Raw genomic sequence first — 17,429 nt, 5'->3', positions numbered from 1 at the left:
TCACCCCTCTTCAAGGCCCCAAACACATATTCTGAGTACACTTCCTGCAGTTTCATATGCTGTATTTTCTGATCACAATGCGGTTTTCTTTCCATCAGCGAAACAAAATGCAGATTTGCTGAAAACCTCTGTTCTGTCCATAAGTGCTGCCCGAGCATTTTTGGGGTCGTTCCAGCTTTAAAAAAAACTAAAACTATTGGTTCTATTTTACTACTCGTTACATTGGCATATTACTCTGCCAGCAATTCCTCTCTTGATTACTATCCAATGACCTCTGCTGGAAGTGTGTGGGTGAGGATTTGGGCTCAATTGTGCTGCCACCTGCAAGCAAATAACTTGCCAAAATTCCCCCTTCAGGGTCACACAAAATAATGGTCACTTGGGAAAAGTCCCAGAAGTGCAAAAGCTTTACAGACTTTAAAAAAATCTCAGCCATTGTCATAACATCCAATGCATTTTAATTGTACCTCAAAGGCAACATTTCTTTTGTGCATTATGCAGTTTAATGTGGTTTCTTCATGTTTCCAGCAAATTGAAATGTGTACGATTTTTGCATAAATGCTGTTGTTTACATATTTGGAACCTTCCCTCCTAAGGCCCAATCTTAAAGTGAAACAAATCCTCTGGACAGATTTATAGTCACAGGCGTAAATTTATTTACTCAAGCAGTAATGAGATATCAGTTTTGACTAGCAAAGCATAGACCTTTTACACATGAAATTATTTGATTCATATCAACACCCTCTGCATGTAAAGAAAGAAAAAAGCTTGCACTTTTAAATAGTGCCTTTCATGTCCTCAGGACGTCACAAAGCACTTTACAGACAACTAAGTACTTTTGAAGTGTAGTCATTGTGGTAATGTCGGAAGTGCAGCAGCCAATTTTCACTCAGCAAGGTTCTATAAACAGCAGTAAAATAAAGAATCAGATAATCGGTTTTATTGATGTTGGTTGAGGGATAAATATTGGCCAGGACACCGGGAGCGCTCCTCTTTGAATAGTGCCATGGAATCTTTTAGTCCACCTGAGACAACAGATGGGACCACAATTTATTGGTTCATCTGGAAGGCAACACCTCCGACAGTGCACCACAAGTGCCAGCCTAGATTATATGCTTGAATTTCTGGAGCAGGAATTAAAACCCATGACCTTCCACTGATCCAAGAACTATCACTGTTGACAGGTCAGTAAAAGTTTCAATTAAAAAACACAACAGACTAAATACCTCATGGCCCACAGATATGTTTTGTTGATTGCTTTTTACTTTATATTTCTTTTTTTTTTAAATCTGGAGACGCTTTGTTTCTTTTTTGGGAAATGTCAATTATAAATATATAAAATTAACATTTTTATATATTTACTATGGGGAAATGTTGCAGTAAGTACATTTATTTTGCTGGTTATTTTAATCCGCCACTGACTACCTCTCAAATGACAGCAATTCAGAATAATCAAATCTTCAAATGGAGAGTACTACATTCTTGGCCAGTGTTATCCCCTCTTCTCCTGAAGAGCACAAACTCACAGGTACAGTTCCTGGATGCCAGCAACTCACTGGCAACCTCACCCATGTGGTTGGCCTTTATGTGAATCTAGACAATAAGCATCACAGCAGACCAGATTCTGTCTGCACCCAATATCCCACACATGCATACGATCCAGCTGGACTGGATAAAAATAGCAGCAATCTGGCTGAGTTCCTCTTCCCCAGTCCAGGGGCAGTGAGGTCAATTATAGTATTCTATGTGGTGTCCTGGAGATCAACTGCCGTGCACAAACTAAGAATTCGACTTGAAGCCTTGTGGTCTGAATGGCTTAATGCTATACTAGTTGGTGCCTCTGCCCACTAAGCAATAGGAGGAAGCTGCCAAATTATACTTTTGAAAATTTTCAATTTAAGAATACTTCAATACACAATATATTTTGGCAAGTGCTCACAACACAATGAGCATTCATTCATCTTAACCCCATTGGGGCTTTGCAGCACAGGCTGTAAACTTTCAGAGACCTACATGTAGCCACATGCTTAATCTTCCTTTACTGCTGAACACAAAGCTACACATCTAATCAAAAACAGTTTCAGCTATTGAGAAAAACGAAGGGCAACACTCTTAGCTGTTATAAGACTGCAAAGATCCACTAAGTATAGTAGATGGTGGTGCTGCTTCATACAGCTTGAAGTGGTATCCTGCTGCTTCCCATCGCCAGTCCAGAACTTGTTATCTAAGCTAGTCCCTATTGTTGAAACTATTCCTGTGTTAATTTCTTTGTGAGGGTTGCATTATGGGGAACAAATTAGTCCCATGGAGACATTTGTCTGATAATGGAAAAGTTAAAGAGGTATTAGCCCTGACTGGATTAGGCTGATCTCCTATTGTGAACTATATGGTCAGTATTTAGATGGACAATACCATGGATTTACTTGCAATTGGTTCCGTTTGTAGAGGTGATGATATGTGCCTTCAGGACAACAAATGTTAAATGGGTTCAATAACCATTACCACCTTCGAGCTCAGGTCTGGTACAGCTAGCTGCAATCAGGAAACTGAATTTGTCTCATGCCAGTTAAAACAGATACTGTAATAAATGAGAGACAGGGACGTTTCTGGATTGCCACGAATCAGAACACACATAAATGACTCAGCCACAAGTTTCTACCTAGGTTTGCAATTAGTGAGCAAACAGCTTTGAAATGCATGCCAGTAATATCCAGCTTTACCTCTCCACTACCATCTTTAATTCCACAACTATTGCCGTGCTATTGAGCTGCTTGTCAGGAATTAAGATATGGACGATATAGAAGTTCCTGCCACTTAATATTAGTATGAATGTGGTTACCGATAGCACAGACCAGAAACTCTGCACCCAAGTTCCTGATTTCATCCCTCTTCTCAGATTCCTGTTCAGAGTCATAGAATGATACAGCACAGAGGCGGCCATTTAGCCCATTGTGCCTCTTTGGTAGAACTAACCAATTAATCCCATTCTCTTGTTCTTTCCCCATAAGCCCTTTAATTATTTTCCATTTTGAATGTTACTATTGAATCTGCTTCCACTAACCTTTCAGGCAGTGCATTCTAGATGACACTAATTGTGCAAAAAAAATGTTTCCTCATGCCACCTCTGGTTCTTTTACCAATCACCTCTGATTACCAACGCTTTCCTAAAAAAAAATGTGGTGCCCAGATTTGAACATACTACTACAGCTGAGGCCTAATCTCATCCGACGTGTATAAAGGTTTAGCATAACTTCCTTACTTTTGTAATCTATTAATAAAGACAAGAATCCCATATGCTTTTTAAAAAAAAACAGCCTTCTCAACCTGTCTTGCCACCTTCAAAGACTTGTGTATGTACACTCTCAGGTCTCTGCTCCTGCACCCCGTTTAAAATACCTTCCAGTACCTCCATGTGTGTGCAGTCAGCAGGTAACAGCAAGCTATTCAATCATATGCAGCACCCCAGTAGACTTTGATCCCATTCTCACCAGACATTCATTTTCTGCAGAGAAGTGGAAATATTGATTGTGTCTGTGTCTCCCCCCCACCCCGCCTGCAAACCAGGGTGTGGAGGTCAAGTATGGTTTCCACAGCTCCATCAGCTGATACACCAGAGTGAATACAGATCAGAACTGCATATACCATGTATATGTTTTGATTAAATAGTTAAGTTACAAAATAAAAATGCATTTACCTACCAAGCCCTCAGAGCACAAAAATAACTATCTGCTACATGGCAAAGTGCTTAAAACAAAAAAATATTGTGCCAGCTCTTTCAATGGTCCAATATAAAATAAAACCCTCCGTTGAAGCAGTTAATTGTAACTGTAAGTTAACTGATCTAACAGGGCACTACAATTGATCTCAATGCCTCAAGCTATAGAGGGTGAAAAAACCTCAGTTAAGAAAGCCCCCATTCTTGTGACCCCTGTTGAAAAAGTGACATCCCGATTTCCACCCTCCTCCCCCCCACCTACCTCCCTTGCCCAGGGGCACCGAGATGAATAGTAGTACTAACTGCTGCCCTAGCTGACATCAGTTAACAACTTGTAGAATCAAATTGCCTGCTGCCACTCAATAGCTGGATTTGGTCATTTGGGTAAAGGATATTTCAATAGGAGAGAAGTATAAAATAGGAAAAACTGGGGCCAGGGGAAGCAGCAGTATTCTTTCTCTTCCACCCGTCTCCCCGCCCCCCCCCTCCCTCCCTCCTCCCCCAGCATAAAATGTTTTAGGGAAGCAAAATATTAGGTACAACTTGCACACTCTGTATATCAGCATCTTTAATATAGAAATGCTGTATTTGAGCATGCTAAAAAGCAATAAATTGATGCTTTGGTGAGAAAGTCGAGTGATGATCAAAGGCTTAATTGAAAAGATGGGTTTCAAGGTGACTTTTGAAAATGGAAGGGAGAGAGAGATGGACTTTCAGAGCACAGAACCAAAAGGTAGCTAAAGGCTCTGCTACCAGTAACGGAAAGAGCAGGGAGAAATGCATACAAGTTGAGTTGGAGGATTGAAAAGTAGAGGGTGAGGCATAGCTGAAGGAGTTAGGAGGAATTTCAAGACAAGAAGGATTTTTTATTAATTTTTTTTTCTTGTCGAATTGGGGGTGGGGTGTGGGGGTGGGAACACAGCTGGTGATCTTCAAGAGATGGAAGTGATGGGCAAGCAGAACTTAGTACAGGACTAGATATAGGCATTTCTGTTTTGAATAAGTTGGAACTTTGGGAAGATGGGAGACATAGGATAAATCTATTCCAAAAGGTGGTAAAAGTGTAGATAAGGTTTTCAGCAGCTGTGGAGATGAGCAACATGATGGATAGGATGTAGGGTCTGAAATGCAACTGAATTGATCAGGATGTCAGCATGAAGAGGGCTGTGTGAAAGAGTGGCTGGAAAAGAGAATGAAATTGTGGAGAGTTTAATTTATCACAGAGGCCAAAAACAATAGCGTCATTCTTCCCAATATTTAATTGGAGGAAATTTGACATCCACAACTGGTCAGTCAGGCCATTTGACAGCAAGGGTGGGCAATGGGAGCAACTTTCTCCCTACCCTGAAAAAGGAAACTCATGCTGGGGTAAAGTTACAAGAGTACCACCTGGCCATCAATATTTTGCAATTCTACATGTGGTGAGCCTAGAGTGTGTAGAGCAGCAGGTTATTTCATCATTGAGGGCATCGCACACGAGCCTAATCCTGTCTTCACTCAACACCAAATAAGTGGACTCTGCAGCCGGAGTAATTGGATAGCAATCAGGTGCAGGAACCCCAGAGGATTTCTCCTCCTCTCCCCCTCCCAGAGCACAAAGGTCAATTGTAGTATCCAACCAAATAAAAGTAATCTCAGTCAGCACACGCTGGGAATCAACCCTGAGTCCTTCTGGCATGTATGCCTTAGAAGGACACAGCCTGAATCCTTTATTAACTACATCAATGGGAAGCAGTAATCTGCTTGTAGCAACCTACATTTCCCTTTTAAAAGCCTAGTATTTTGGCCAAGAAATAAACATCTTGCATTTATGAAAATAGCTATTGGAAAGCCCCATCACTGAATCTTTAAAACAAATTGTTTAGCACAAATTCTCTGGAAAGTTTTTCAGCATTGATATAAACTGGTTACTTAACATTCCTAGAACATACTGCATAAAGGAAGAATGAAATCCCATAATAGTGCTACAAGCAGGATCTCTCCATAGCATAGCAGCACCAGGTAACTACTCCCATTGCTTGTGCTGCCACAACAGGTAGAAGCATTTTGCTTATGGAAATTAATCTGGCCACTACTGGTACTGTGATGCAAGTTGCTGCAATATCCTTTATTTTAAATATGCTCAAAAGACCAAAATAAGTACAAGATTTGCATCACACAAATGTTTTGACAAGCAATACTTGGTATTACATACACAGTTATACAGACAGAAGCCAAGAACTTTTTTTAAACTTGCTTTGTAATACTATTCATACCATCTAGAACTGTTGCAAATGGAACAAAGTACTTTTACATTACTTTCTAATCTTAAATTATGTAAATGGTGAAGCTGCACATTTAATAATTCTTATCCAAAAATCTTAGATTCTATTCTACCATACACAAACTATCCAGGAAATACAATTAAACTACTAGTTCCACCAAAATGCTATTCAGGTTTTCTCGACAGAAACAAATAGTTTTTGCTCTTTAGTCTTTGTGGCTGTTAAAGGTCATTTAAAGTATTAAACAACACCAAAGGGCAGATTCTTTAGTATAATACACTATTGCCAATTGCTAGAGTTATATACTCACCATCCACCCACCAACCTCCCACTGTGAACAGAATAAAAGGACTAGACTGAACTTTTAAATATAGAAACTATTTATAAATTCTGCAGACGTTTCAGCAACATGGCCCCGGAACAGAAGGGTAGAGAAACAACTGTTAGTATAAATGAGTATAATTTGAATAGTAGTTATGTTAAAAGACTTGCATTTATATAGCACCTTTCACAACCTCAGGTTTTCCCAAAGCACTGTACATTTGAAGTGTAGTCACTGTTGTAATGAAGGGAAATGTGACAGCCAATGCATGCACAGTAAGATCCCATAAACAGCAGTGAGATACATGATCAGCTAATCGGTTTTCCTTCTTCCAGTTTTGTTTGAAATTATAAAATTGATTTTACTTCCTTCTTTAAAGCAGTCATCTCCTTTGCTAGAGCACAATGCCAGACATTGACAACTGCCACAGGGATATTATTCAGATCTAAGCCTGGACAATAGCAGAGCTATTCAGCTGTAAAGCATTGCAACAGCCTAATTCTGCTCTTGTCTGGTAGTCATACATGAGCATTTCCAGCAGGAGTCACTCAACTGCAATCAGGTACAAGATCCATGGCCAAGTAATCCTGTCCCTAACCCAGGGATGCTGAACTGTAACACCCTTACTGCTGCCCTAGTTGTAATCACTAACTCAGCACATAGAATCAAAGCTGCAGCCTCCCTCAAGCATCAAGGAATGGCCAAAATGAATATTTGGGGCTCGTTGGTAACCAAATTCCTATAGCTGCGAGTCTGTTTTCTGTTTTTGTACACCTGAACTTATTAGTGCATTTTTCACCATCAAAAACTGAGATTCACGACGAGATCTTTTCAGCTTTGCACGACGATTCTGGAACCAGATCTGAAATATTAAAACGAGAGCTTTTTAAATTAAAAGAAAATCTTTTTTTTTTTAAAAACTGTTCTGCTTTGAGTCTATTAATATTGTATTTTTCAGATCTTTACCTGAATTCGGTCTTCATCCAGAGCCAGTTTCTGAGCAAGTTCTTCACGAACATCAATCCCTGGGTAACAGTTCAGCTGAAATTCTTCTTCCAATACTTCAATCTGAGAAAGTGATTCAAATAAAATGCATCAATCCAGACCTTTATTTAATATTGAATCCAATCATGTTTAGGAACAAATTTAAGGTAAAGAAAAATGAATGGGAAGGCTGGAGAAAAAAATTCATGACAAATGGTGGTTGAAAGAGATTCTCTGGCACATTGTTGAAGCAGAATGCATGAATACTATTGAATAGTTGAGGGGGGGGTGGGGGGAGACATAAAACAGTAAGGAGAACAAGCCGGGGTGGAGGATTAGACTAGGTGGTACTGACAATAACCAAATAGAATGTTGCCGGACAGAAACTGGCTATGAAGTCCCATTTTGGTTTCCTCCTTTCTCTTCCCCCACCACCCACTCCTAAACTTCACCCTCCTTGCTACTTTTCTGAGCTGGTGTACAGTTCCTTAAACATTGCAGGAGAGGATGCAGCAACGCTTGTTAGGTGAAAGTTGTAAACGCTTTTTAATTTGCTCTCACCCACTGAGCGCAACATGCACTTCAAGCCTTATTTTGCTTTGCTAACGCCGAGTGTTCACTGTAGGTCAGTTCTCTTCAATAGAGCTGCCTCGTGTCAAACATACCAGCTAGTTACAATAATTGGGAGTCCTTGCTCAAAATTATACATAAAATGACAAGATGTTTTGGTTATTTTCCAACTCATGACTATTAAAGACCGAGAGAGTAGGGGATGCAACACAAATGCATAGATAACGGATGTAAACCCCGGAGTCTGTAATTAAATACACTTCTCAAAAACAAATTATAGTTGAGAGTTTTATTAGAAACCCACAAGGATTTTGATTGTGAATAAACGCAAGTTGCGTGTCTTTTATGATTAAAGCCGAGGTCCTTTGGTGCAGTGTATTTTAGGGAATCTCCGCAAATTACCTGGCTCCTGCTGAAAGCAGTCCTGGGTCTTCTGCCTCGGAACCAGCAGCAGTTGGGGCGGTAAGAGAAGCGCTCCTCGCTCCGCCCGTCTGACTCGGGACAACATATGTCGCGCTCGCTGCCCTTGCCTTCCTTGGCTGGAGTGGACGGATCACAGGATCTCCCGGAGTCTGGACACGAGCTCCCTGGAAAAGCTAAGAGGGAAAAAATATGCTCAGCGCCTCCAAAAGATTACAATAAATGTGCGCTGCTCCTTTTTGCCTATTGACGCAACAAAGTGAGTCCAAGTACTGAACTGTTCAATAACAACTTGTATTTATATAGCTCAGAGGAAATCGGGAGTATAAAGGGATTGCAGGAATCTAACGCACAGAAGACAGCTTGTATTTATATAATGCATTATACAGGCAGCTTCAGAATATAATATTTACATCGACTGTACAAGCTGTACAAACAAACAAATCAGTGTTTGGAATAACTTATGACCACTGTTGTGCACAAACTTTACCTGTAATGTTAAGCACATCAGCCCATGGGCGATGGGGGGCTAGAATACGAGCCGTCTCCTCACTCCTCTCCAGCCCCAGAATACTTTCAACAGTGAATGAACATTTTGACGCTTTTCTCGCTGACGCCTTCCAAGTTGCTGCAAGTGGAGAGTGGGCTTTCAGCTCACCAGCACAGGGCCCAACACTGGCCATTCTCCTCCCTCCACTTACAATCCCAATTCGGCCCAGCCCGCTCCTGTCCCACATATTAGTAGAGATTTTCGACGTCATTAATTAAAACTGTGCAGTTAGAAAGTTTTAGCATCTGAATGAAGAACCCCCCACATGGCAGCATGAGGCGATAATTGTTTAATTGTTGGCAAGTAATTAGCACCTAATGGGAGCAAGGAGGAGGCCACCCAGAGGGAGGAGGCAGTGTTATCTCTCCAAACCAGCCAACACAACTTCCTTCCAAATCCTTTAAAATCTACATTGTGGCAGTTTACTTAGTTTAAAGCAGCACCGAGGAAGAAAATCAATTTTCAGTTCTGATTGCAAAATAGGAGAGAAGCAGCACATTCTACATCCAAAGGGTAATCTCATTTAGGCGAATGTCTTTCACAGGAGCAAAGTAAGCTCTTAATACTATTAGGATAATCCTGATGAATATTCTGATATTTTTATATGCATGTGTAATGTTGCATTCGGAATGACGAGAAAACAAAAGTACAGGGCAGAAGGCACGCTGCGAATGTTGTTCAAACTCTGTAATTGTTCTGCATCTGCCCGGATTAGTTTGCTGCAACAATCGCCGCCTGACTTTAAATACAGAACGGCGCTGTTTATTTACTCCGTTTAAATATTAAGTGATTCGGGGATTCCAGAATTGCCATAATCTCTCCCCGAGTTAACTTTTTGTAGTGTTTAGGAAATTAACGAATGATGGCGTAATTAACATAACTTAAATCCGAGAAACAAATTCGATGTTCTAAATCATTTGCAGAGAAACGAATGCCAAGAGATTTGCCGAGTTTGGTTTCCTGGAAGTCAATATTTTTAAAAAAAATTGAACTTCCCAGTTTTCAACCCTCTTTGCAGAGTGCAAACTTTATACCTCACATCAGACTGTTGTAATTAATCTAGTTCATTTTCGCCTTTCTCCGCGAATGGAGTTACTGCAAACGTATCGGTTCACTGCAAGCACAACTCTCCCATTTGCTATCGAGTTCAGCACAATTACACTTCAGCGCCGCCCAAACAGTCTTCTACCGCCACCTTGTAGCACGAGGTTAGACCGAGGTTTTCCATCGCAGACTGAAAGCGCCCAACAAGTATCTGTTGAGCCTAGCTATGCTTTCCTTCCAAGTAATTTCTTGAATCACAGGAGCGAAAACATTTGTACAATGCTCTCTCGTTCGAAACTGACACACAAATATCTTTCAATGGCTTGGAGGGTTAAAGCACAACCTTCGTGGTACTGAGTCACACGGATTAACAGTCCCTGTCGAGTTGGTACATCACAATTGAGGGATCTGGAGGGTTGTAACTGCCGAGTGAGAAAGGCAATCAAACGGGGGTTCCTATTCGCTATCTAGTGCTTCCTGTTAGAAAATGCCGACTGTTAACCAATGTCAAATAGTCCAACTCCTTCTGACTCACTCTTGCGGAATAAGCACTTGTGATACTCCAAGCGTCTACCACCATTTTGAAGCAACTGCATGTGTGGTTGGCACAACTGTTTGGCTTCAAGTGTCAGCTGTCACTCAATGGGTTGCACGCTCGCCACCGAGTCAGAAGGTTGTGGGTTCAAGTCCCACTCCAGGGACTTGTGCACATAAAACATCTTGACTGACACTGTAGTGCAGAACTGAGGCAGTGCTGCACTCATGGAGGTGCCATCTTTCAGATGAGACGTTAAACCAAGGCCCCGTCTGCTCTCTCAGATGGACGTAAAAGATCCTGTGGCACTATTTCGAAGAAGGGCAGGGATATTATGGCCAATATTTATCTCTCAATCAACATAAAAACAGTTTATCTGGTCATTATCACATTGCTGTGTGCAAATTGGCTGCCGTGTTTCCCACATTCATCATCATCATAGGCGGTCCCTCGAACGAGGATGGCTTGCTTCTACGAGTTCACAGATGTTTCAATGAAGGACCCGATGTTCCAGTCCTGAACTCCAATTGTGGGGGTGGAAGATGCCTGTGCGCGGATTTAAAAAAAAACATGTGACGACCGTTGCACGTCAGCCACCACACGGGCTTGACAGAGCGAGGCCTTTATCCAGTGGCGAGGGTTAACCAGGATGACTGGAGACCTGCTCTACTGCACGGATCTAGTGCGCACAGTGTGGGCTGGCCCGTGCTGCCCCATGGTCCTTGGCTCTTCTGGGCCCCAAACCACATTTGCCGCATCTCCGCCACGATCTCTCGCCGCACCTCTGCCACAAAAACACTCGCACCTCCACACCAAACATTCACCGAACCGCCGTCACTCCTCCGCCCCGATCACTCGTCGCAAGTCTGCCATGACCTTCCCGCTCCTCTGCTTTACCAGGGCTCTGCCGATGCTCCTACCCACGCTGCAAACGACGACCTGGGTCCTGATGATGTCACCCAGCCACCCACCTCGAAGCCGTCGCACACTTGTCAGCTCCCGCTGGAAGCTGCAGTGGCATGCCCCAGCTCTTTATACTCCCGACCTGTGGTGGTGTTCTCTCGCAGGTTGGGGTGGCCCACCATGTTCGCACATTACAACAGTGACTACACTCCAAAAGTATTTCATTGGCTGTTTGAGATGTGCAGTGGTCATGAAAGGTGCTATATAAATGTAGAAACATAGATTAAAAAGTAGGACCTCAAAAGTAGTAATCTCGGGATTGCTACCAGTGCCACGTGCTAGTCAGAGTAGGAATCGCAGGATAGCGCAGATGAATACGTGGCTTGAGCAGTGGTGCAGCAGGGAGGGATTCAAATTCCTGGGGCATTGGAACCGGTTCTGGGGGAGGTGGGACCAGTACAAACCGGACGGTCTGCACCTGAACCAATGTCCTAGGGGGAGTGTTTGCGAGTGCTGTTGGGGAGGAGTTAAACTAATATGGCAGGGGGATGGGAACCAATGCAGGGAGACAGAGGGAGACAAAAAGGAGGCAAAAGCAAAAGACAGAAAGGAGATGAGGAAAAGTGGAGGGCAGAGAAACCCAAGGCAAAGAACAAAAAGGGCCACTGTACAGCAAAATTCTAAAAGGACAAAGGGTGTTAAAAAAACAAGCCTGAAGGCTTTGTGTCTTAATGCAAGGAGTATCGCAATAAGGTGGATGAATTAACTGTGCAAATAGATGTTCAAATATGATGTGATTGGGATTACGGAGACGTGGCTCCAGGATGATCAGGGCTGGGAACTCAACATCCAGGGGTATTCAACATTCAGGAAGGATAGAATAAAAGGAAAAGGAGGTGGGGTAGCATTGCTGGTTAAAGAGGAGATTAATGCAATAGTTAGGAAGGACATTAGCTTGGATGATGTGGAATCTATATGGGTAGTAGAGCTGCAGAACACCAAAGGGCAAAAAACGTTAGTGGGAGTTGTGTACAGACATCCAAACAGTAGTAGTGATGTTAGGGAGGGTATCAAACAGGAAATTAGGGGTGCATGCAATAAAGGTGCAGCAGTTATAATGGGTGACTTTAATATGCACATAGATTGGGCAAGCCAAACTGGAAGCAATATGGTGGAGGAGGATTTCCTGGAGTGCATAAGGGATGGTTTTCTAGACCAATATGTCGAGGAACGAACTCGGGGGGGGAAGGCCATCTTAGACTGGGTGTTGTGTAATGAGAGAGGATTAATTAGCAATCTCGTTGTGCGAGGCCCCTTGGGGAAGAGTGACCATAATATGGTGGAATTCTGCATTAGGATGGAGAATGAAACAGTTAATTCAGAGACCATGGTCCAGAACTTAAAGAAGGGTAACTTTGAAGGTATGAGGCGTGAATTGGCTAGGATAGATTGGCGAATGATACTTAAGGGGTTGACTGTGGATGGGCAATGGCAGACATTTAGAGACCGCATGGATGAACTACAACAATTGTACATTCCTGTCTGGCGTAAAAATAAAAAAGGGAAGGTGGCTCAACCGTGGCTATCAAGGGAAATCAGGGATAGTATTAAAGCCAAGGAAGTGGCATACAAATTGGCCAGAAATAGCAGCAAACCCGGGGACTGGGAGAAATTTAGAACTCAGCAGAGGAGGACAAAGGGTTTGATTAGGGCAGGGAAAATGGAGTACGAGAAGAAGCTTGCAGGGAACATTAAGGCGGATTGCAAAAGTTTCTATCGGTATGTAAAGAGAAAAAGGTTAGTAAAGACAAATGTTGGTCCCCTGCAGTCAGAATCAGGGGAAGTCATAACGGGGAACAAAGAAATGGCAGACCAATTGAACAAGTACTTTCGTTCGGTATTCACTGAGGAGGACACAAACAACCTTCCGGATATAAAAGGGGTCAGAGGGTCTAGTAAGGAGGAGGAACTGAGGGAAATCTTTATCAGTCGGGAAATTGTGTTGGGGAAATTGATGGGATTGAAGGCCGATAAATCCCCAGGGCTTGATGGACTGCATCCCAGAGTACTTAAGGAGGTGGCCTTGGAAATAGCGGATGCATTGACAGTCATTTTCCAACATTCCATTGACTCTGGATCAGTTCCTATGGAGTGGAGGGTAGCCAATGTAACCCCACTTTTTAAAAAAAGGAGGGAGAGAAAAAACAGGGAATTATAGACCGGTCAGCCTGACCTCAGTCGTGGGTAAAATGATGGAATCAATTATTGAGGATGTCATAGCAGTGCATTTGGAAAATGGTGACATGATAGGTCCAAGTCAGCATGGATTTGTGAAAGGGAAATCATGCTTGACAAACCTTCTGGAATTTTTTGAGGATGTTTCCAGTAGAGTGGACAAGGGAGAACCAGTTGATGTGGTATATTTCGACTTTCAGAAGGCTTTCGACAAGGTCCCACACAAGAGATTAATGTGCAAAGTTAAAGCACATGGGATTGGGGGTAGTGTGCTGACGTGGATTGAGAACTGGTTGTCAGACAGGAAGCAAAGAGTAGGAGTAAATGGGTACTTTTCAGAATGGCAGGCAGTGACTAGTGGGGTACCGCAAGGTTCTGTGCTGGGGTCCCAGCAGTTTACACTGTACATTAATGATTTAGACGAGGGGATTAAATGTAGTATCTCCAAATTTGCGGATGACACTAAGTTGGGTGCAGTGTGAGCTGCGAGGAGAATGCTATGAGGCTGCAGAGTGACTTGGATAGGTTAGGTGAGTGGGCAAATGCATGGCAGATGAAGTATAATGTGGATAAATGTGAGGTTATCCACTTTGGTGGTAAAAACAGAGAGACAGACTATTATCTGAATGGTGACAGATTAGGAAAAGGGGAGGTGCAACGAGACCTGGGTGTCATGGTACATCAGTCATTGAAGGTTGGCATGCACGTACAGCAGGCGGTTAAGAAAGCATATGGCATGTTGGCCTTCATAGCGAGGGGATTTGAGTACAGGGGCAGGGAGGTGTTGCTACAGTTGTACAGGGCCTTGGTGAGGCCACACCTAGAGTATTGTGTACAGTTTTGGTCTCCTAACTTGAGGAAGGACATTCTTGATATTGAGGGAGTGCAGCGAAGATTCACCAGACTGATTCCTGGGATGGTGGGACTGACCTATCAAGAAAGACTGGATCAACTGGGCTTGTATTCACTGGAGTTCAGAAGAATGAGAGGGGACCTCATAGAAACGTTTAAAATTCTGACGGGTTTAGACAGGTTAGATGCAGGAAGAATGTTCCCAATGTTGGGGAAGTCCAGAACCAGGGATCACAGTCTAAGGATAAGGGGTAAGCCATTTAGGACCGAGATGAGGAGAAACTTCTTCACCCAGAGAGTGGTGAACCTGTGGAATTCTCTACCACAGAAAGTAGTTGAGGCCAATTCACTAAATATATTCAAAAGGGAGTTAGATGAAGTCCTTACTACTCGGGGAATCAAGGGGTATGGCGAGAAAGCAGGAAGGGGGTACTGAAGTTGCATGTTCAGCCATGAACTCATTGAATGGCGGTGCAGGCTCGAAGGGCTGAATGGCCTGCTCCTGCACCTATTTTCCAAGGTTCTTCAATAAGATCATGGCTGATCATTCCCTCAGTACCCCTTTCCTGCTTTCTCTCCATACCCTTTGATCCCTTTAGCCGTAAGGGCCATATCTAACTCCCTCTTGAATATATCCAATGAACTGGCATCAACTGTCTGCGGCAGGGAATTCACAGGTTAACAACTCTGAGTGAAGAAGGTTCTCCTCATCTCAGTCCTAAATGGCCTACCCCTTATCCTTAGACTGTGTCCCCTGGTTCTGGACTTCCCCAACATCGGGAATATTCTACCTGCATCTAACCTGTCCAGTCCCATCAGAATCTTATATGTTTCTTTGAGATCCCCTCTCATCCTTCTAAACACCAGTGAATAAAGGCCCAGTTGATCCAGTCTCTCCTCATATGACAGCCCAGCCATCCCTAGAATTAGACTGGTGAACCTTCACTGCACTCCCTTAATAGTAAGAACGTCCTTCCTCAGATTAGGAGACTAAAACTGAACACAATATTCCAGGTGAGGCCTCACTAAGGCCCTGTACAACTGCAGTAAGACCTCCCTGCTCCTAGACTCAAATCCCCTAGCTATGAATGCCAACATACCATTTGCCTTCAGCACCTGTTGTACCTGCATGCCAACCTTCAATGACTAATGAACCATGACACCCAGGTCTCGTTGCACCTCCTCTTTTCCTAATCTGCCGTCATTCAGATAATATTCTGTCTTCGTGTTTTTGCCCCCAAAATGGATAACCTCACATTTATCCACATTATACTGCATCTGCCATGCATTTGCCGACTCACCTAACCTGTCCAAGTCACCCTGCAGCCTCTGAGCATCCCCCTCGCAACTCACAGAGTCACCCAGTTTAGTGTCATCTGCAAACTTGGAGATATTACACTCTATTCCTTCATCTAAATCGTTAATGTATATTGTAGAGAGCTGGGGTCCCAGCATCGAGCCCTTTGGCACTTCACTAGTCACTGCCTGCCATTCTGAAAAAGGACCCGTTTATCCCGACTCTCTGCTTCCTGTCTGCCAACCAGTTCTCTATTCACATCAGTACATTACCCCCAATACCATGAGCTTTGACTTTGCACACCAATCTCTTGTGCGGGACCTTGTCAAAAGCCTTTTGAAAGTCCAAGTAAACCACATCCACTGGTTCTCCTTTGTACACTCTGCTAGTTACATCCTCAAAAAATTCCAGAAGATTCGTCAAGCATGATTTCCCTTTCATGAATCCATGCTGACTTGGACCGATCCCGTCACTGCTTTCCAAATGTGCTGCTATTTCATCCTTAAATGATTGTTTCCAACATTTTCTCCACTACTGATGTCAGGCTAACCGGTCAATAATTACCTGTTTTCTCTCTCCCTCCTTTTTTAAAAAGTGGTGTTACATTAGCTACCCTCCAGTCCATAGGAACTGATCCAGAGTCAATAGACTGTTGGAAAATGATCACCAATGCATCCACTTTTTCTAGGGCCACTTCCTTAAGTACTCTGGGATGCAGACTATCAGGCCCTGGGGATTTATTGGAAACTAGGGTCCTGAACTTAAGGAAAGGTAACTTCGGCGGTATGAGGCGTGAATTGGCTAGAATAGACTGGCGAACGATATTAAAAGGGTTGACGGTGGATAAGCAATGGCAAACATTTAAAGATCACATGGATGAACTACAGGAAATGTACATCCCTGTCCGGAGTAAAAATAAAACTGGGAAGGTGGCTCAACCATGGCTAACGAAGGAAATTAAGGATAGTGTTAAAGCCAAGGAAGAGGCATATAAATTGGCTAGAAAAAGCAACAAACCTGAGGACTGGGAGAAATTTAGAATTCAACAGAGGAGAACCAAGGGTTTAATTAAGAGGGGGAAAATAGAGTATGAGAGGAAGCTTGCAGGGAACATAAAAACTGACTGCAAAGGCTTCTATAAATATGTGAAGAGAAAAAGATTAGTGAAGACAAATGTAGGTCCCTTGCAGTCGGATTCAGGTGAATTTATAATGGGGAACAAAGAAATGGTAGCACAATTGAACCAATACTTCGGTTGTGTCTTCACGAAGGAAGATACAAATAACCTTCTGAAGGTACTAGGGGACAGTGGGTCTAGTGAGAAGGAGGAATTGAAGGATATCCTTATTAGGCAGGAAATTGTGTTCAGGAAATTGATGGGATTGAAGGCCGATAAATCCCCAGGGCCTGATCATCTGCATCCCAGAGTGCTGAAGGAAGTGGCCCTAGAAATAGTGGATGCATTGGTGATCATTTTCCAACAGTCTATCGACACTGGATCAGTTCCCATAGACTGGAGGGTAGCTAATATAACACCACTTTTTAAAAAAGGAGGGAGAGAGAAAATGGGTAATTATAGAACGGCTTGCTTGACATCAGTAGTGGGGAAAATGTTGGAATTGATCATGAAGGACGAAATAGCAGTGCATTTGGAAAGCGGTGACAGGATCGGATCAAGTCAGCATGGATCTATGAAAGGGAAATCATGCTTGACGAATCTTCTGGAATTTTGTGAGGA

The 17,429-nt window shown here is 42.9% G+C and overlaps 1 protein-coding gene across 1 annotated transcript in view; it reads right to left on the bottom strand.

Annotated features, from left to right (window-relative positions):
- Window positions 1–5,796: 5,796 nt before the first annotated feature.
- The window catches only part of hesx1 (HESX homeobox 1), a 32,254-nt gene continuing 20,621 nt past the window's right edge, over window positions 5,797–17,429 (bottom strand). The window contains exons 2-4 of the mRNA XM_070894696.1: window positions 8,258–8,451; window positions 7,268–7,369; window positions 5,797–7,163 (exon numbers count right to left, since the gene is read on the bottom strand). Coding sequence (XP_070750797.1) covers window positions 7,041–7,163; window positions 7,268–7,369; window positions 8,258–8,451 — 419 coding nt within the window. The 3' untranslated portion in view covers window positions 5,797–7,040. The remainder of the gene's footprint in view (window positions 7,164–7,267; window positions 7,370–8,257; window positions 8,452–17,429) is intronic.

The sequence above is a fragment of the Pristiophorus japonicus genome, chromosome 12, assembly GCF_044704955.1.
Source record: "Pristiophorus japonicus isolate sPriJap1 chromosome 12, sPriJap1.hap1, whole genome shotgun sequence".
Classification (NCBI taxonomy): domain Eukaryota; kingdom Metazoa; phylum Chordata; class Chondrichthyes; family Pristiophoridae; genus Pristiophorus; species Pristiophorus japonicus.
The sequence above is the reverse complement of the archived record's forward strand: the minus strand, read 5'-3'. Positions and strand labels throughout refer to the sequence as shown.